We start from the raw sequence: 22,656 nt of genomic DNA, 5'->3' as shown, positions 1-22,656 counted from the left end.
AAAACGTAAAGATGATCAAAGATTCTCAAATTGGCTGCACGCAGTGAATTGATACTCTAATTTTAAAATCGACTAGAACACACCCGCGAAATCGCGGGCATTCAGAGCGTATTTGAAAGGATGTAAAGTGTTGTAGGAAGAAATTTGTAAAAGATTTAATGACTTGAGAATTTCAGGAAAAGTATCAAAAGTCATAGGTACTTAGGGACAGGAAAATGTTTTTTTAAAGGGAAATTCCGCGATTTTTTACATATCATCTAATTATGTTCATCTTAACATAAGAACCACATTTGCAAAGTTTTAATATGCATCGGTTTATGATTAAATGAAAAAATATAGAAAAATTAGTAAGCTGTTTTTTTATTTCAGGAAGGAAAATAATGTTTGCATAGAGAAAAATGCCCCCCCCCCCCCCCTTATAAATGATCATTTAATTTAATTTACCTAAGTGGGGGCTTAAATTTGGACACCGATCGGGAGGCCTGACTGCCATAAACAACAGATTACGAACAGCTAACAGTGGATACACCAATTGATATGTATGAAAGACAACGACGGACACAAAATGATTGCACTGAAAAATTTCAACTAATATTAAGATCGGTTTTTCAAATCTCCTTATTAAATTAGACCTGCATTTAAAAAAAACCCATAGGATATCGATTACTGTTCGGTTTCAAATTGGAATTACAAATTGCATTATCCCAAAGAGTTTTATGTAAAACCCCGAGAATCTCACCTCCTGGAAATTTGAAGTGTCAGGATGTTTGGAAATATGTATGAATTTTCTTACATACTTGAAATTGTATAAAAGGAATAAAAACAAATTCAGTATGTTTACTGTACAAAAAAACAACAGACACCAATTGTGTCAGTTATATTGTTTAATTCATTTTTACTGAGAGAAAAAAAATGATTTATTGACTATTCAGTGGTTGTTTAAACGTCCAGTGGCAAAAGTTTCATGCAAATTCAGGACGAAAAGACCTTTCAGAAGTATATAATGAAGTATTTGGTATAACAAATGTTTAAATTTTCTAATTATTTAGTAAATGTCATTTTCTTAGCTAGTTCTAATTAATTTGTACGAAATTCAATCAAATTTTCTGACAAAATAATATCTTTTGCTCTAAATTAACATATACGATTCTGATAACAATGTATAATATAAGAAACATTGTAACTTACATAAAAAAAGAGATTATGATTGTTTAATCAGTTGTTTTGTCAGTTCGCTCGTGTCAGTCGAATCACTGATTTTCGGCAATATCAAGGACAATCCGACACGTTCTAAATAATGTTAAACTGCTCATTTATTGGTGAAATTAACCTAATATATCCTAAGTATTTATGTACAGAACTACAAAACATTGTAGTGCATGTTAACATAAAATATTGAATCTGAATCTGAATCATAAAAGAATCAAATAATTTCTGCTATGCTTGAAGTGAATACGAAAACAGCTTACTATTTTTTTTTTAGATATATACATATAAACCGTCAAAGTGAAAATTATATAACATGAAAACAAAACTACATAGATCATTCATTTATTGCAATCAATTATATCTAACATGTAGTTGAAATAATTTCTAGAATCAGTCACTGTCTATAGATATATATAATGCGTCGGACATTATATGCATAAAAATAAAATTTAGATTTTTAACTGTATGAAATAAAATTAGTTTAGGGTTTCGCGGAACACAATGTCTCGCCTTCGTTTGCCGTAAACTTGAAGTCTCAGGCTGAACTTTAATTAAGACACTATATTTTGATTGTTAGGAGCTTCTGTCTAAGTTCAGAAATATTTCCGGTGCCTATAAAATACCATAAAATACCCGTCTTAACTTTAGTTATTTGAATCTGAGCTGGCAACTAGCATATTATTGCCTTTAATTACAATGAATATCAATTTTAAATACTAAGCTTTGAGAATCGTGTAAAAAGCGTTCGTTGTTCATTCGTTAATGAATCATTCAACGTGCGTGTATCGTGCGTGCGTGTATCGTGCGTGTATCGTGTGTTTATCATTCATCGTGTATCGTGCGTGTATCGTGCGTTCATCATTCATCATTCATTTGGCGTTAATCCTCCGTGTAACGCTCATCGCTCATCGTGCGTGTATCGTGTATCGTGCGTGTACCGTGCGTGTATCGTGCATTCACCGTGCGTGTATCGTGCGTGCGTGTATCGTGCGTGTGGTCAGTTTGAATTTTAGAAGGTCTGTAACATTCAGAAAAATATATAAAAAATATGATGTTTTATGGGTTTCTGTTTGTAAACTTAATAGAAATAAAGTTGAATTACTTGAATTTTACACAGGAGTTAAATGAAAACTTAGACAAAAATAAAGAATGTTTTAAAGCATTAATGTTTTAACTGATCTTTCAATCTAGAACATAGGCGGATCCAGCCCCCCCTTTTTTTGTGGAAAAAATTTGGTTGATAATAAAGGGAATCATTGAAGCATGACTGGAGCGGGCCCCCTCTTAGGTCAGTCTGCGGGCTCCCCCTTAGGAATAGTTCTGGATCCGCCACTGTAGAACTTAATCTAGAGGAAAGTTAAAACATTGCTTTAACTGTACCTTATTAAAATTGAACATGTTTAATATGTATATATCCAATTAAAGTTAATTAAAGCTGTAATCCATGATCACAAATTGAATGCTATGTTTACAATTGTTGAAAGCCATGTGCTTTTTTTGCGGGGAAAATGCGGACCCCCTTATCAGGAATCAGTTAAATTTCATTGTTACATTTATTTATAGACAGTAAAAATAATTTTGGCAATCATTTTGACTAACTGCTAAGATTTAATTATTCATGAAAAATTTTCTTCGGGTGAAACTGTATATACCTTAATTATCTACATCTGCCACAGTATTTTCTATCCAATATACAAGGAACATAAGCTACAAATTGGTCATTGTACTTTCAAATTATATACATTTTACAGACTTAAGAGGTATTGGGTCAACCCGGTGAAAGTAACGTATATCAGGTATATTCATCATTTAACACCATTTGAATGCATTTAAATAAGTTGGTACGAGTTAGCAATGGTACGAGTTTGCATTGGTACAAGTTTTTTTTTAATGGTACGAGTTTACAATGGTACAGGATAACTATAATTCGATAAAACACAATAAGTACATGGCTCATACACTTGTAACGGGGATTGGCTATTCTTTAAAAGAGGGACGAAAGATACCAAAGGGACAGTCAAGTTGAGTGACTATTCAGATTGTTACATTTTGCATGTGCAGTTGAATTAGTTTAGAGAATAATACTATCCAGCTGTACCAGGATTACCGGCCAAAAATGCTTGAGACTCGCGCATGTTCATGCTTTTTTTGCAACAGTATTCTTGGATCTATTTCTTTCCTCTTTGATCTTTTGAATTTTGGCCAAATCTCATGCATTTGTTTAATGAAAATTTGGCAGAACTGCTCTACATGTGTCAATGAAAACTATGGCAATCGTATCCCTCAGAGCATTCTGCTCTTTGATTACCTCATCTATTTGAGGACAAGCACTTTGATTTATTTGTGTGTATTATCTTGAAAAACAATGTGCAGCAAATTAACTACCACCCTAATTTTGTTCCGAAATTTTCAATTTAACACTTATGTTACTGGTGGTCTCTGTCAATTTTGTTTAAAATGTCCAGATGAATGGTTCGGGCTCCAAATAAATAACAAGGCACTGTCATTCCTGTCAATTAAATTTACATAATACAAAGGGATTAATTAACTCATGATAACTTTTAGTATTTTTTCAATGCCTGGAGTTTCAATGATAGTGATAAAAAATTTAAACAGTGATGTGCATCTGTTCGTTCGTAGGTTCTAATGGCTAGGTTCTAATGGCTGTCAGACAGTTTTCACTTGACCTGAACCTCGTGTCATGAGTCAGTGAACAAGGTTAAGTTTTTGTGGTCAATTACATATATCTTAGATACTATGAGCAATAGTTCTACTATGTGGTGAATATAAGGAGTAAAATTGTACATGTTCAACTGGTAGTTGTCATCTGACCCTACTTCGTTTTGTGCACAGTTTTAAGTTAAGTTTTTTGTATTTTATATTGTTTTTATAATTATGTATGCAATACAGGTCACTTATATTTGGTGTTTGGAAATATTTTACAATGAGTATGTCAGTCTGACATAAGGCATTTTACCTTGACCTCATTTAATAATCAAGTTTTTGTGCTTTGATCTATTTGTCTTAAATCACAAGCAATTAGCATCTATATTTGATGTATGAAAGTGTTGTACAATGTCAGGCTGCATGTTTTATTTTACATTGACCTCATTTTCAAGGTTCATTATTCAATGTTAAGTTTTGTGTTTTGGTCTGTTTTTCTTACATTACAAGCAATAGGTCAACTGCATTTGGCGTATTTAATTATTGTTATTTATATATATATATATCTGTCTGACAAGTATAATCTTCACTGCATTTGTATGGTCTATTGAGCAATGTAAAGTCTCATTGGTATGCTTGCTTATTAGATACTATAAGTAATATGTCAACTATTTTAAGTACAAATGTATATGGAATGATTTTAAGGTGAACATATCTTTCTGACAGGTTTTTTTTGGACCTTGGCCTCATTTTCATAGATTATTGGTCAATATAAAGTTGGAATGGTTGGTATGTTTCTTTTATACTATAAGCAATAGGTCAATTATATTTAGTGTAAGGAAGGATTACATTTGATGTATATGTATTTTAGGCTTAATCTATATGACCTTGACCTTGATCTTTTTCTTGAATCATGTAAAGTTAATGTGGTACTTGTAGGAATATCAACAAAACATTAATAGCCAGTAAAGCAGGCAATACATTTTAGCATGTGCACTCCTATCTCAAACTCTAGAATGTATCCTTCTTTTATTCTACAGAAACAAAAACAGTTTGACACTAGTGCAGCAGGTAAGGTTACATTTAAGCTGATATGTATTTGTGTAACATTTAGTGTCACCGAGGCACAAACTACCTAATAGATTTAATACTAAACTCAGTTTCAACCACATTTAGAAAATAACATGACAATGTATGATACATAACGTCATTCATTTATTAGCATTTATATCTAAAGTTAAATTAGTACAGTTCTCTATAACAAAACATTTAAGAATCTATCGAATACAGTAGATACATACATATCAAAGAAGAACATAATATTACATTACAAATAACTCATATCTTGACTTACATCTAGAAATTGACAATGAGGGTCGGTTGAAAACAAAACTTTACGACAAAAGAGATGATTTCAGCTTTCCAATTGTGTACTTTCCATTTCTAAGTAGCAACATTCCTGCAGCACCTGCTTACGGGGTACAAATCTCCCAATTGATATGATATTCCTGTGCTTGCATTTCTTATTAGGTATGTATTGATAGAGGGTTGCTGCTCAAAAGCAAGCTATTAAACCAAGAATTCAAAATGGTGAAGTTGAAATCATCCCTTCGTTAAGTTTACGGAATCCATCACGAGTTGGTTGACAGTTATTTATGGAATAACCGTTTCACAAATGATATCGGATATGTTCCTTACTTTGTAACTACAATCCCCTTCCCTTTCATGAATGTGACCTACCGAATGAGACTATTTATCGGATTTGTTATCAAATAAGCAACACACGACGGGTGCCACATGTTGAGCAGGATCTGCTTACCCTTTCAGAGCAACTGAGATCAACCCTAGTTTTTGATGGGGTTCATGTTGCTTTAGATTCTTTAGTTTTCTATGTTGTGTCATGTGTACTATTGTTTGTTTGTCTTTTTCATTTTTAGCCATGGCGTTGTTAGTTTATTTCTATTTATGAGTTTAACCGTCCCTCTTGTATCTTTCGTCCCTCTTTTACGATCTTGTAATATAGTTTTTCCTTTCTAATAAATCTACAAAATAATCTTTCTACACACTGATGTAACTTTGTCATTGTTATTTTTTTGATGTTATTAATTTAAAAAAATCTGTTTTCAAATATTTCAACCAGAGTTTAAAAGTTAAGTAATTGCCAAAGCAGATATTTTATTTAGTACAAAAGAAGAAGTAGATTATAGACAATACTAGAAATTAGAGATGGGTAAATAAGTTATATAATAAGACAAGTTTTTACTGTTGATATCAGTTTATATTGAATGTGTCATTCATTCTTTTTATATTAAAAGTAAATATTCTCGTTTGAATTTTTTTACATTGTCATTTCGGGGCTTTTAATAGCTGACTATGCGGCGATCATACCGCATCTTCTTTATTTTATATCAACCCCATAGATAAGATATTCATCCTTGATCGCTTGCCTCAGTAAATATATAAATATCATGTGCCAACTTCATCAAAAGTTTATATGATATGAAATTTGAATACGGGGAATATTTAAATCAGAAGTATTTTTTGTGGACTCCAAAATGTGAAATGTTGCTTTCATCCAAGTCTCTGCTGGATTGTTGTCGCAATAGCAGTCTTCTTTGTTATACCAATCATGTAAGCATGCTAATTTCAAGTTATGTCAAAGACAATAATATAGTACACTTATTGAGAAAGGGAACTTGAAACATTTATTTGATTATTCATTAATGCAAATATTATAACACAACTAAACTTATACAATTACATTGAATATTCACATTTTTTTGTTCTTACTGACAATTGGTGTTAAGCCATTTCCGATTGAATTTTACCGTTTTTATTTTTGCTGTTTGTTAATACCATGTCCCTTTTCAGAGTTGGGTTGAGCTCACACAACCCTCTTTAAACAATTGTTACATTCTTTATCTGTCTTTCTTAAGTCCGGAAAGATGCACAATAACTCATCAAAGATAATGAAGTCATACATTAAAATGTACGCACACAATTAATCAGGTACACTCAAATGAATGAAATTGAAATATTAAATAAGCAACGAAAGTTAAATGCCTTGAGAGCCCAAAACTTCGAAAGGATTTATCAAATACACTCAATCAATATATTCCTCCGGAAGTAAATCTTATTATGGAGTGCTCCCTCTTGCTCAAAGTCTTGTAAACAAATAATTAATGAATGTGACCAAAACAATGATAATTCTATTGATGTCATACTTCATTTGGTTTTCTATCGATTTTGTTCAATCAAGTAGGAACCAAGACTTTGTATTCTTCCTTTTTTGAATTGTTTCATATCTTCTGAAATAAGTGAGTTTTAAAGCATCCCATTTTGTTAATTACCGGCAAATAAGGCATTGCAATGACCTGCGTGGCATTTAGTCGATGAATATCTGTATCATTAACACCTGTGACCACATTTTCTTATTTAATTTTGTCTATTGTATATAATACTCATTTTTAAAGTGTTATGTTATACGATTGTAGATACCAAATTAGACTTCAGTGATATCTTAGATCAAATGATGACAAGGTTAGTGATATCAGTGGACGACAGACGTACCATTGAACAAAATACTGACCAGGAAAACACCATGCTAGATATAGTAATCAAAAGGGGAGAGCCTAATAAATCTGTTTGTATTGATGTTTTAATGCAAAATAGAAGATACAAAGGTCTAGCTCAAAAATTGAAGTCTTATTCACAAAGCACAGTGCCACCACTAACTAATACAGGTAATATGTGTATTTGTCTTCATAAAAAATAGCATAGAGATGCCTTGTGTGCATTTGATCCTTTTATTAATTTAAGAAATAGCTGTTATGAACCTAGAAACTGTACTATTATTTTATACCATACACAACAACTTGCATACCATATCATGATTCGAAAGTCCATCACTGCGTTTATCAACCTGTATGTCACTCCTATTACTTGAATTATTTCACTTGACTGGGCTTGATTTAACCGGTTCGCTTATTGAAGACTAGTCCATCTATATACAGGTGTGTCAGGGTAAACTTATCAATGAAGTGTCCAGTTATTCGTCACATACACTCAGGTCATTTGTATATCCGTTTGTTGTCACTGATAGGTGATTATAAATCAATCATAATTATAACGGTCATATCATCCTTATCACATATATATTTAAATAGTCTGTCTTTATTTAAATTAAAACATAAGCTCCGCCCTATCAGTTGATATGAACTTTTAATACTTTTAGCACTTTGTCGCTTTATAATTCAAACCAAAATTCTGTCAACAAACATATCAAGCCACTTACGATGAAGTAAACATTTATTCCAGCTGATGAAATCAGTATTAAGAAAAAAATGCCTAATATAATTTGATCCACTATTTGTCTTTATTTTGTTTTTTGTAAGAATATGCAATATTATATAAAAAAAATCGTAAGCCTATATTTAACATTTTGACATTGTTGGGATAGACATTAGTTATTTTGTTTTTTATGAATAATGGTGCATGCTTGTGCATAATTGACATTTTGACACTGATTAAAAAGAATCTCATTTTGTCCTTGATTTTAAATATATGATCCAGTCTTATCAAAAGGACATTGAACAAATTGTGAGTAGAATAATATAGATAAAGTACCTACTATTGTTTTTTGTTATGCTCATTTAGCAATTCTAAAAGAAGGGGCAATATAGGTAAATCATGAGTTAATAAATACTTTACAAAATTTGGTATTTTTCATTTCAAAAAAATTAAATCAACTCGACGTTTTTTATGTGTACAGTATTTGTTCATGGTACAATGCAATTTTTGAGGCATATGTACACTGTAAAAAAGTGTAATTTACAACTGTTTATGTCTAAGTGTTCCCTATTGTATGGACAACAAATGTACAACATTAAAAGAGAACCCTGTTCACTAATTAATAATAAGTGCTACTGCATCAAGAATGCTTCTACGTCCACTTGTATTTTTGTCCATCTGATGAATTAGGCCTTTTTCAACTGATTTTTATAGTTTGTTTTTATGTTGTACTGTTATACCACTGTTCCAGGTTAGGGGGGATCCCTCTAAAATGTTAACCCCTTCCCCCAAAGTATGTATGTATGTGCCTGTCCCAAGTCAGGAGTCTGTAATTCAGTGGTTGTCGTTTGTTTACATGTTACATATTTGTTTTTCGTTCATTTTTTTATACAAATAAGGCCGTTAGTTTTCTCGTTTGAATTGTTTTACATTTTCATATTGGGGCCTTTTATAGTTGACTATGCGGTATTTGCTTATTGGTTTTTTTTGTTGTTTTTTTTAATTTGTTTTTCAGTAGTCAGGCTTTTACAATCCCTTTACATCACCACCTGACTATGGTGATAAGAGGTTTGATATATATATATATATATATTTTTATTCTTAGTCTGTATCGAGTGATTTATTACGCGATCCGATTTTTCTTACAGCCTTAACATCAGGCAAACTATGTCATTTTTTAAAAAGCTTAGAGCTTTGAGTCTAAAAATAGTTAAAACCGAACATCATGTATCAAATTTAAAAACTTATTTGTCTCAGGGTATTGTTCCGATGGGGCTTATTTTGAAAGCTTCACCCCTTACCACCGGTGCAAAATCTATCAGATTTATGGATAGATGGAATAATATTCTCCACAGTAGTTCCGTGAAATTGATGGATCTATTACACACTGAAGCGTCTCATAAACATTTAAATTTACAACGTAGTTATAACAACATTTACAACAAATCATGTCAAGAACTTTCCGGTCCTGAATTGCTCAACATCAACGAGCGCCTCCATGACATCTTACGCATTGAATCCCGGAAATTACACAAAAAACAAATTAATAAATTTACACGAGACGGCGTACTTTTGGACACTGTTGCAAGAGAGCAGACCACCTTAACTCTCAATCGTAACATCATAACCGGTAAAAAAACCCGGAATCGCCGATTCAAGAGAAAAAAACAAAGTTGCATGAACTCCACAAACACTGTAGTCAACTTGTCTACAGTTGCTTTGTCGGAGACCGAGACTAAGGTACTGTCAAAAGGTCTTAATTTTTGTCCCACGCCGGGCAAAATAGATTCTATACTTTTGGAAGATGACCTAGACAAGCTAGCAAGATCCCTCAGAATCAAGGAATATTTTTATAAGAACACCACAAATGGTACCACTCAAAGTGACACAAGTGATCTCGACTCAGATGACGACCAAGCAGATGTCGATATTCCCAGATTCAGGAAAAAAAGTTCATGGATTCCGAAACCCAGTAAATGTGCAACTTTGGAACATATAATTGACAAAATTAAATCCGACGTAACACATCTGTCCACTGCCACTTCCCAAACATTCAGCAATCTATCGTCTGAAGAAAATGAAGCTGTGCGGAAACTTAAGAACAAAGACGACATTATAATTAAACCAGCTGATAAAGGTAGCGCTGTTGTCGTCATGGACAAATGTGACTACATTCAAGAGGCAGAACGTCAACTCTCTGATGAGAGATTTTATAAGAAATTAGACACTGACCCCACCCCTCAGTTCAACAAAGAGATCACAACAAACCTGAAAAACATGTGTGAACAGGGGCATATTGATGAAGACACATTTAAATACCTAAAACCTGAAAAATCAAAGCCCGGGCGTTTCTATCTTCTGCCTAAAATTCATAAAGTTAATAATCCCGGTAGACCAATTGTTTCCGCCAATGACCACCCTACAGAGAAAATATCAGAATTTATTGACTTTCATCTGAGACCACATGTAGAAAATTTACCATCCTATATACAAGACACAACACACTATCTTAAGAAAATGGAATCTCTGAACCCTCTCCCACCTGAAACGATCCTTGTTTCGCTTGATGTTACCTCCCTCTATACTAACATCCCCCATGACGATGGTATTGAAGCCTGTAGGGAAGTCTGGAACTCTCGTAACACCTTACATCCACCAACTGAATGTCTCATCCAGCTTCTAACTTTGGTATTGAAATGCAATAACTTCGTATTTAATGGCGAACACTTCCTCCAAGTTAATGGAACAGCAATGGGAACAAAGATGGCCCCGTCTTATGCCAATATTTTTATGGGGAAATTAGAACAAAGAATTCTCAATGCATCTCTTCATCAACCCCTCTCTTGGTTTCGATTTATCGACGATATTGACATGAAGTGGGACAATACTGAACAAGAACTAAATCTGTTCATTCATCATGCCAACAATGCCCATCCCTCAATAAAATTCACATATGAAATCTCTGACTCTAAGATCACATTTCTTGACACTACAACGCAATTGAGGGAATGAAACATATTATCAGATCTGTATTGCAAACCCACAGACAAACATCAATATCTATCTCCTTTGAGTTGTCATCCCAAACACTGCACCAAGAGCATTCCCTACAGCCAGGCCATACGAATAAAAAGGATTTGCTCCACCAACGATATTGCAAAAAAACGTCTACAAGAACTTCGCGGTCACCTTAAACATCGGGGCTACAAAAGAAAAGACATTGATAAAGGTTGTTCTCGTGCTAACAACATCAGCCGAGATGAGCTTTTACAATATAAAGAAAAAAAGGTCAACAAGAGGGTGCCTTTTGTGTTGAATTACCATCCAAAATTTGACAACTTATCTCACCTTATCCGCGAAAATTGGAAAGAGATCGAAAAACATTCAAAACTATCCAAGATCTTTCCCGAACCACCTGTACTGGCATTCCGTAGGCCCAAAAGCCTTAAAGACTTGCTGGTGAGAGCTGATTTATCCTCTCAAGCAGGCTTATCATCTATGGGATCTTGCAAGGGTTGCGGAAACAAACGATGTCTGACTTGCAAACAAATACTGGATACCCAGACTTTTAACAGTCACTCCACTGGCACAGAATACACCATATTTTGCAATGTTAACTGCAAGACTTCAAATGTTGTGTATCTCTTACAGTGTAAATGTGGTAAACAGTATGTTGGCGAGTCAGAACAGCCGTTTCACAAACGAATGAACGGCCATCGTAGCGACTACCAATGCAAGCCAGACCTCCCTCTCAGTCGACATTTGAGATCCCCTGGCCACACTAAGGCAGATCTCAATCGACTGACCATTAAAATCATTGACCACAACTCTGCTTGGTCTAAGGAGGATAGACTCGCTCGGGAAAGATTTTGGATACGAAAATTAACAACTTTGGCACCAAATGGGATAAATGAAAAGATGTAGTTCGACTCCGTGTAGTGCTTCACATTCAGGTTATATTACTTATTATTACAGTCTCTGTTTCTTTTTCTTAACCTTTTTCATTTGTTAAATACATTTGTTGAAGATACCAATTTAAATTGCTTAATTTTTTGAGGGATGTATAAGTACCTAGCCACGTTCTTCTAGTTATACTTAGTAAAAAAATATTATTACATTTTTACGGCCGTTTGTTCACGATGTTTAAATATTCAGACTCTGTCTGATGTAACTACTTTACTCTCAATTTCAAATATTTAGATCGTTCAGTGCTGTCTATTGGGTAATTTTACAGACGTTATCATGCGTATACATGTTATACCATCATAATTGTCGTTCCCGATACAGTTTTAGAATTGTGCTAGTTCAAATCGCACATTATTATTTGTATTTAAAGCATATATATGTGCTCTCTGTTGTAATAAACCATATAACCTATGTCATGTTAACATTTTTTTTAGAATGGTGCAAGCGTCTTTACTGATGTTCGGTTTGACTTTTTTTATTGTATATAATTCAAGATTTAGTAAAAGTTTAATCTAACGAGACTCAAAGATGATTCATTTCACATCAGAATCTGACTGACGAAGGATATCTGTTATCCGAAATATTTATAAATAATTACATTTATAGTTACCTTTTTTTGTATTTGGAGTTGTTGTGTACACTTTTTTAGGCGTTTATATATATAATATATATACAACAAAAAATTGACTACATTTTTTTCTTCTAATGTGAATATAAATTATTTAAATATCAACATTATAATAAAAAGTGGAAAAGAAACAATCACACACACATACACACACTCTCGCACTTGCATTAACATAACATAAATCAACTTGTGTATTGCAAAGAAAAATGTTATCTTTCTAAAGATCTGCTCTTTATGAACTGTAAGTTTCATTTTTTATTTTATATGATTTGAATCAAAAGTAGTGGTGACTAATCAGTAAAAATGTAATATAATGGGGCCCAGAATTTTTGAACATAAGGTGTGGTACCATTTTTTTTCTTTGCTATATAATGTTCATTTTCCTGATATTTTCTTATTTTTGCTAATAACCCTATAATACTTGGTTTCTTTTCATACAATTTACATTTGTATATATAGTTCTTTGCAATAATAATAATCAAATTCAACAGTAAACTCTCATTTTGAAGACCAAGAAAAATGTGCTTCTTAGATAATGTAAAGTTCACAAAATATCTTTTCAATTTTTGTGAAAAAGTTTGCCATATAAAATGTGTTATTGGACATTCATAGAATAAATGCTCCATGGTTTCATCAGAAACCTTACAAAAAGTACAAAGCTTTGAATCTTTAAGTTTAACTTTATATAAGAAAGTGTTAGTTGCAATTATTCTATGTAAAAATTTATATTGAAAAGTTCTTAAATAAGTGTCTTTACATGATTTTCTTAAAATAACATAATATTCTGACCAATCTGCAATTTCAATACCTAGTAATTCCTCCCATTGTAAGAACTTTTCTGTTGCCAGTTGCACATTTCTGTCAACAAGATCTTTGTATACAAACTTTGCCTTTTTGTTACACAATAATCTTTCCAAAAAATTATCAATACAGTTAAAAGTTTCAAAATTTACATGAGCAATCTTTTCTTTAATATATTCTCTCATATACTTTGGAATGTTTGCAATGAGACAATAATACTTTAAAAAATTATTTGTTTGAAGTCTTGGTCCTATCTGATCAAAATTACAAAAGTCCTTAGTCTCTAAGTTAATAAGGTCAAACAAAGACTGCACTCCCCTTCTATGCCACTGAATAAAATACGGAAAATATACTAGAGGTGCGAGATTTAAAATATCTAATGACAAAATATCTTGAACAGAAATATTGGTAGCAGGCCTTGCTACATGAAAGCTAAACAATACATCCTTCCAAAAAGGATTGCTAAGACTATCAGAGATTTCTCTGAGTTTCTCCTTTTGAAAATGCAATACCCTTTCTCCACCATACTGTTCAAGGTTTTTTAATAATAATGATTACCAACTACCATATAAATTGGATGAAAACCTCTTTATCCAGCCAATCTTAAGGTATATATTAAAATAATGTTTATTAATCATATTTAAACCTCCTTGTGGAATATCTCCGATTAAAGTACTTCGTCTAATTCGATCAGGTTTTCAATTCCATACGAATTGAAAGAATAAAGTATTCATCTCGTTTAATTTTGATTCTGGCAAGTTGGGTAGTGCAGTCAACAGGTGAATTAATTTTGGAAGTGCCAAAGTCTTGATAACAGTAATCTTTCCCATTAGGGTTAATTTTCTATGTTGCCAACTGTTAAGAATGCCTGACACTTCCTTTATCTTTTTGGAGAAATTAATTTCTGGCATACTATCAAGATCTAAAGAGAATTCAATTACCAAAAGTTTAAAATTTGAATAGCACCACTGAAGTTTTAAATCAGGACAGAGAATCAGATCTGAATACTTTTTATTCCCAACCCACACAGCTTTAGTTTTAGAAGAATTAATTTTTAACCCAGATACTTTTTGGAATGAGTCGAAACAATTTAAAGTCTCCCTCAAAGATGTTTCAGTTCCATCCAAAACAAGGAAAGTGTCATCAGCATATTAACTCAAAAGGGATTCATTTTCATGAACAAAAGTTCCCTTTATTTTGGGGTTTGACCTTATTTTCATAGAAAGTAACTCAACACCTATACTAAAAAGATAAGGGGAGAGGGTGTCACCTTGTCTACAGCTTCTCTCCAAATTAAAGAAGCTTGAAAGATGGCCATTATTTATAACACAACTTGATGCTTTCAAATAAAATACTTCAAACCATCTGCATATAGATGGCCCAAAATTGAAACTCTTCAATGCTTTTTGTCGAGCCTTCGACTTTTGTCGAAAAAGCGAGACTAAGCGATCCTACATTCCGTCGTCGGCGTCGGCGGCGTCCACAAATATTCACTCTGTGGTTAAAGTTTTTGAAATTTTAATAACTTTGTTAAACTATACTGGATTACTTCCAAAAGTGGACAGAAGCTTGTTTATGATCATAAGATAGTATCCAGAAGTAAATTTTGTAAAAATTAAATTCCATTTTTTCTGTGTTTTACTTATAGATGGACTTAGTTTTTCTGCAGGGAAACATTAAATTCACTCTGTGGTTAAAGTTTTTGAAATTTTAATAACTTTCTTAATCTTTACTGGATTACTTTTAAACGTGGACAGAAGCTTGTTTATGATCATAAGATAGTATCCAAATGTTAATTTTGTAAAAAATAAAATTCCATTTTTTCCGTATTTTACTTCTAAATTGACTTAGTTTTTCTGCGGGGAAACATTACATTCACTCTGTGGTTCAAGTTTTTAAAATTTTAATAACTTTCTTAAACTATCCTGGGTTTGTACCAAACTTAGACAGAAGCTAGTTTTTGATCAAAAGATATTATGCATAAGGAAATTTTGTAAAAAAATAAATCCATTTTTTCCGTATTTTACTTTTAAATGGACTTAGATTTTCTGCCAGGAAATAACATGTTCACTCTGTGGTTAAATTTAAAAAAAAAAAAACTTTCTTTTTGTACTTTTAATTTGTACCAAACTTAGACAGAAGCTTGTTTAAGATCATAAGCTAGTATTTAGAAGGAAATTTTGATAATATTTTGTACCTGTGTATCTGTATTTTACTTATAAATGGACTAAGTTTTCTTCCAGTTAACATTACATACAGTCTGCAGTTTAAGTTTTTCAAAACATTTATTAGATTCATAAACTATCCTGGATTTTTACTAAACTTGGACAGAAGCTACTGAAAATCAAAAGATAGTATCAAGAGGAATATTTTTATTGATTTTTTTCCTCATTTTGTTGAGCCTGTGAATTTCAGCAAAAGTAGGCGAGACACTGGGTTCCGCGGAACCCTTACAAGTTTTTTCAAAAAAGACCATTCAATAGAGTCAAAAGCCTTTTCAAAATATACTAGTAGTAAAAGACCAGTTTTGTTATGCTTTTCTAAATAGTGCATCAAATCATACAATAGACGCGTATTCTCACCCATAAATCTATCTTTAATAAAGCCTTTCTGACAGTCACTGATAATAGATGGTAAAACAGGTTTTATTCTATTAGCAATAACGGCAGAAGCAATCTTGGTGTCAGTATTCATAAGGCTAATTGGGCGCCTATTAGCTAGATAACGTCTATCTTTATCTTCTTTTGGAATACACGTAATGACACTTTGATACTGAAATTTAGAAAATTCCCCATTTGCTTATTGTTGAAGTGTTACCTATAGTTGTTAATGTCTGTGTCATTTTGGTCTATTGTGGATAGTAGTCCCATTGGCAATCATATCACATCTTCTTTTTTATTCTTATTCCACCCTTTTCATTTGTATGGTCTCAACTGTTGGTTTATTTTCTAGCAACAAATTATGTTTACATCAAAACATAGCTTTTGTGTATTTCGCATTATTAGACAGCTGGAAAGATTGATTGTCTGACCGACTCGTAGCCATAATAATAAAAAAATCCTAAATAGGTCAATACAATGGATAAAACAAAAGCACAAAGAAATTGTTGTTTACAACTCTTTCACTAACATCAATATTTTTAATATTTCCGATTAAAAGTTTGATAAGATTAATGGTTGATGATTTTGTTTTATTGATTTGCATCTTTATAAACCACAAAAATAATTAGGAATATCAAAAATAAAAAAAAATATATGTTTGAAACTACTAAATGGTTTCTTTGATGGCATATTACTTTAGCTTGCTTGTTAGCTAAACCATGAAGTCATTGTTAGGTAAGGTATATTACCCTCTTTTCGGAGTATCCTAGTTCTACAGACAGATGCTGTAAAATAAAATCAAAGTGGCTCTTAACTAGAATTGTTCCTCTTAAATATTAATGGTTAAATCAAGGTATTGGTTTATCCTGGAAGCTATTCAAGACACTGCGTTTATCAACCTGTATGTAACTCCTATTACTTGAATTATTTCACTTGACTGGGCTTGATTTAACCGGTTCGCTTATTGAAGACTAGTCCATCTATATACAGGTGTGTCAGGGTAAACTTATCAATGAAGTGTCCAGTTATTCGTCACATACACTCAGGTCATTTGTATATCCGTTTGTTATCACTGATAGGTGATTATAAATCAATCATAATTATAACGGTCATATCATCCTTATCACATATATATTTAAATAGTCTGTCTTTATTTAAATTAAAACATAAGCTCCGCCCTATCAGTTGATATGAACTTTTAATACTTTTAGCACTTTGTCGCTTTATAATTCAAACCAAAATTCTGTCAACAAACATATCAAGCCACTTACGATGAAGTAAACATTTATTCCAGCTGATGAAATCAGTATTAAGAAAAAAATGCCTAATATAATTTGATCCACTATTTGTCTTTATTTTGTTTTTTGTAAGAATATGCAATATTATAAAAAAAAAATCGTAAGCCTATATTTAACATTTTGACATTGTTGGGATAGACATTAGTTATTTTGTTTTTTATGAATAATGGTGCATGCTTGTGCATAATTGACATTTTGACACTGATTAAAAAGAATCTCATTTTGTCCTTGATTTTAAATATATGATCCAGTCTTATCAAAAGGACATTGAACAAATTGTGAGTAGAATAATATAGATAAAGTACCTACTATTGTTTTTTGTTATGCTCATTTAGCAATTCTAAAAGAAGGGGCAATATAGGTAAATCATGAGTTAATAAATACTTTACAAAATTTGGTATTTTTCATTTCAAAAAAATTAAATCAACTCGACGTTTTTTATGTGTACAGTATTTGTTCATGGTACAATGCAATTTTTGAGGCATATGTACACTGTAAAAAAGTGTAATTTACAACTGTTTATGTCTAAGTGTTCCCTATTGTATGGACAACAAATGTACAACATTAAAAGAGAACCCTGTTCACTAATTAATAATAAGTGCTACTGCATCAAGAATGCTTCTACGTCCACTTGTATTTTTGTCCATCTGATGAATTAGGCCTTTTTCAACCGATTTTTATAGTTCGTTTTTATGTTGTACTGTTATACCACTGTTCCAGGTTAGGGGGGATCCCTCTAAAATGTTAACCCCTTCCCCCAAAGTATGTATGTATGTGCCTGTCCCAAGTCAGGAGTCTGTAATTCAGTGGTTGTCGTTTGTTTACATGTTACATATTTGTTTTTCGTTCATTTTTTTATACAAATAAGGCCGTTAGTTTTCTCGTTTGAATTGTTTTACATTTTCATATTGGGGCCTTTTATAGTTGACTATGCGGTATTTGCTTATTGTTTTTTTTGTTGTTTTTTTTAATTTGTTTTTCAGTAGTCAGGCTTTTACAATCCCTTTACATCACCACCTGACTATGGTGATAAGAGGTTTGATATATATATATATATATATATATATATATATATATATATATATATATATATATATATATATATACAACAAAAAATTGACTACATTTTTTTCTTCTAATGTGAATATAAATTATTTAAATATCAACATTATAATAAAAAGTGGAAAAGAAACAATCACACACACATACACACACTCTCGCACTTGCATTAACATAACATAAATCAACTTGTGTATTGCAAAGAAAAATGTTATCTTTGTAAAGATCTGCTCTTTATGAACTGTAAGTTTCATTTTTTATTTTATATGATTTGAATCAAAAGTAGTGGTGACTAATCAGTAAAAATGTAATCTAATGGGGCCCAGAATTTTTGAACATAAGGTGTGGTACCATTTTTCTTTGCTATATAATGTTCATTTTTCTGATATTTTCTTATTTTTGCTAATAACCCTATAATACTTGGTTTCTTTTCATACAATTTACATTTGTATATATAGTTCTTTGCAATAACAATAATCAAATTCAACAGTAAACTCTCATTTTGAAGACCAAGAAAAATGTGCTTCTTAGATAATGTAAAGTTCACAAAATATCTTTTCAATTTTTGTGAAAAAGTTTGCCATATAAAATGTGTTATTGGACATTCATAGAATAAATGCTCCATGGTTTCATCAGAAACCTTACAAAAAGTACAAAGCTTTGAATCTTTAAGTTTAACTTTATATAAGAAAGTGTTAGTTGCAATTATTCTATGTAAAAATTTATATTGAAAAGTTCTTAAATAAGTGTCTTTACATGATTTTCTTAAAATAACATAATATTCTGACCAATCTGCAATTTCAATACCTAGTGATTCCTCCCCTTGTAAGAACTTTTCTGTTGGCAGTTGCACATTTCTGTCAACAAGATCTTTGTATACAAACTTTGCCTTTTTGTTACACAATAATCTTTCCAAAAAATTATCAATACAGTTAAAAGTTTTAAAATTTACATGAGCAATCTTTTCTTTAATATATTCTCTCATATACTTTGGAATGTTTGCAATGAGACAATAATACTTTAAAAAATTATGTGTTTGAAGTCTTGGTCCTATCTGATCAAAATTACAAAAGTCCTTAGTCTCTAAGTTAATAAGGTCAAACAAAGACTGCACTCCCCTTCTATGCCACTGAATAAAATACGGAAAATCTACTAGAGGTGCGAAATTTAAAATATCTAATGACAAAATATCTTGAACAGAAATATTGGTAGCAGGCCTTGCTACATGAAAACTAAAAAATACATCCTTCGAAAAAGGATTGCTAAGACTATCAGAGATTTCTCTGAGTTTCTCCTTTTGAAAATGCAATACCCTTTCTCCACCATACTGTTCAAGGTTTTTTAATAATAATGATTGCCAACTACCATATAAATTGGATGAAACCCTCTTTATCCAGCCAATCTGAAGGTATATATTAAAATAATGTATATTAATCATATTTAAACCTCCTTGTGGAATATCTCCGATTAAAGTACTTCGTCTAATTCGATCAGGTTTTCCATTCCATATGAATTGAAAGAATAAAGTATTCATCTCATTTAATTTTGATTCTGGCAAGTTGGGTAGTGCAGTCAACAGGTGAATTAATTTTGGAAGTGCCAAAGTCTTGATAACAGTAATATTTCCCATTAGGGTTAATTTTCTATGTTGCCAACTCTTAAGAATGCCTGACACTTCCTTTATCTTTTTGGAGAAATTAATTTCTGGCATACTATCAAGATCTATAGAGAATTCAATTCCCAAAAGTTTAAAATTTGAATAGCACCACTGAAGTTTTAAATCAGGACAGTGAATCAGATCTGAATACTTTTTATTCCCAACCCACACAGCTTTAGTTTTAGAAGAATTAATTTTTAACCCAGATACTTTTTGGAATGAGTCGAAAAATTTAAAGTCTCCCTCAAAGATGTTTCAGTTCCATCCAAAACAAGGAAAGTGTCATCAGCATATTGACTCAAAAGGGATTCGTTTTCATGAACAAAAATTCCCTTTATTTTGGGGTTTGACCTTATTTTCATAGAAAGTAACTCAACACCTATAATAAAAAGATAAGGGGAGAGGGGGTCACCTTGTCTACAGCTTCTCTCCAAATTAAAGAAGCTTGAAAGATGGCCATTATTTATAACACAACTTGATGCTTTCAAATAAAATACTTCAAACCATCTGCATATAGATGGCCCAAAATTGAAACTCTTCAATGCTTTTTTTTCAAAAAAGACCATTCAATAGAGTCAAAAGCCTTTTCAAAATCTACTAGTAGTAAAAGACCAGTTTTGTTATGCTTTTCTAAATAGTGCATCAAATCAAACAATAGACGCGTATTCTCACCCATAAATCTATCTTTAATAAAGCCTTTCTGACAGTCACTGATAATAGATGGTAAAACAGGTTTTATTCTATTAGCAATAACGGCAGAAGCAATCTTGGTGTCAGTATTCATAAGGCTAATTGGGCGCCAATTAGCTAGATAACGTCTATCTTTATCTTCTTTTGGAATACACGTAATGACACTTTGATACTGAAATTTAGAAAATTCCCCATTTGCTTATTGTTGAAGTGTTACCTATAGTTGTTAATGTTTGTGTCATTTTGGTCTATTGTGGATAGTAGTCCCATTGGCAATCATATCACATCTTCTTTTTTTTTTCTTATTCCACCCTTTTCATTTGTATGGTCTCAACTGTTGGTTTATTTTCTAGCAACAAATTATGTTTACATCAAAATATAACTATTGTGTATTTTGCATTATTAGACAGCTGGAAAGATTGATTGTCTGACCGACTCGTAGCCATAATAATAAAAAAAATCCTAAATAGGTCAATACAATGGATAAAACGAAAGCACAAAGAAATTGTTGTTTACAACTCTTTCACTAACATCAATATTTTCAATATTTCCGATTAAAAGTTTGATAAGATTAATGGTTGATGATTTTGTTTTATTGATTTGCATCTTTATAAACCACAAAAATAATTAGGAATATCAAAAATAAAAAAAAATATATGTTTGAAACTACTAAATGGTTTCTTTGATGGCATATTACTTTAGCTTGCTTGTTAGCTAAACCATGAAGTCATTGTTAGGTAAGGTATATTACCCTCTTTTCGGAGTATCCTAGTTCTACAGACAGATGCTGTAAAATAAAATCAAAGTGGCTCTTAACTAGAATTGTTCCCCTTAAATATTAATGGTTAAATCAAGGTATTGGTTTATCCTTGAAGCTATTCAAGACAGTGATAATACATGTTACTCAATATTTTATTTACAACACATGTATTACATTATTTTAGATCTACCAGACGTTCCAGATTATAACACATTTATTACCTTATTTTAGAACTACCAGATGTTCCAGATTATAACACATTTATTACATTATTTTAGATCTACCAGACGTTCCAGATTATAACACATTTATTACCTTATTTTAGATCTACCAGACGTTCCAGATTATAACACATTTATTACATTATTTTAGATCTACCAGACGTTCCAGATTATAACACATTTATTACCTTATTTTAGAACTACCAGATGTTCCAGATTATAACACATTTATTACATTATTTTAGATCTACCAGATGTTCCAGATTATAAAATACGTCTACAGAAGAACTACTTAGCAATAATCAACACGTTAAAACACAACGACAAGTAGATGTACAACAACAGTGAAAGTGAAATTACAGAGAAAGTGAAAATACAGAAAAGGTGAAAGTACAGAGAAAAGAAAGACACCTGTTTGTTAAGAAAAAGAACAAGTTGTTTAAATGATTTGTATTTTATTCATCTCTACTTTCTTTGCATGCTTTATTATTGTAATAACAATCATCTTTTGGGTTGATAAGGGCTTTGGAAACCCTCACAGTTAAGTAGAGGTTGCACTTCATGATAAATACTGAGACGCAAGCACTTTAGTCAAGTTATGTATAGTGAGGTGATTTAACAAGAAGGAATTTACTTAAAAATGTAAATAGTAATGTCAATTCTATTAAACTATTCAAATAAACAGTATATAACAACTGAATATTTGTGTGGATTAAAATTTATGAGATATGTTTTGGAAAACTTTTTAACGTGCATGCATGAAACGTTTTAGTGCAAGCGACTAAAGTTATCATTGCATTTTTTTTTTTTTAT

At 31.7% G+C, this 22,656-nt stretch overlaps 2 protein-coding genes across 3 annotated transcripts in view; both read left to right on the top strand.

Annotated features, from left to right (window-relative positions):
* Positions 1-8,077, top strand: part of LOC139499158 (uncharacterized) — a 116,634-nt gene extending 108,557 nt beyond the window's left edge. For both annotated transcript variants that reach the window (XM_071287839.1, XM_071287841.1), the window contains exons 17-18: positions 4,914-4,944; positions 7,368-8,077. In XM_071287839.1, the coding sequence (XP_071143940.1) occupies positions 4,914-4,944; positions 7,368-7,648 (312 nt within the window). In that variant the 3' untranslated portion in view covers positions 7,649-8,077. The remainder of the gene's footprint in view (positions 1-4,913; positions 4,945-7,367) is intronic.
* A 1,763-nt stretch (positions 8,078-9,840) lies between these two features.
* LOC139497833 (uncharacterized) lies at positions 9,841-11,175 on the top strand. The gene has a single exon (XM_071286071.1). The coding sequence runs from the start codon at positions 9,841-9,843 to the stop codon at positions 11,173-11,175; it is 1,335 nt and encodes a 444-aa protein (XP_071142172.1).
* The last annotated feature ends 11,481 nt before the right edge of the window (positions 11,176-22,656 follow it).

Source organism: Mytilus edulis, chromosome 12 (assembly GCF_963676685.1).
Source record: "Mytilus edulis chromosome 12, xbMytEdul2.2, whole genome shotgun sequence".
Taxonomy (NCBI): Eukaryota; Metazoa; Mollusca; class Bivalvia; order Mytilida; family Mytilidae; genus Mytilus; species Mytilus edulis.
This window is presented reverse-complemented; position numbering and strand designations above follow the sequence as displayed.

Excerpts from the sequence above, each read along its gene's own strand:
- LOC139497833 (XM_071286071.1), top strand. The coding sequence starts at position 9,841 with ATGAACTCCACAAACACTGTAGTCAACTTGTCTACAGTTGCTTTGTCG.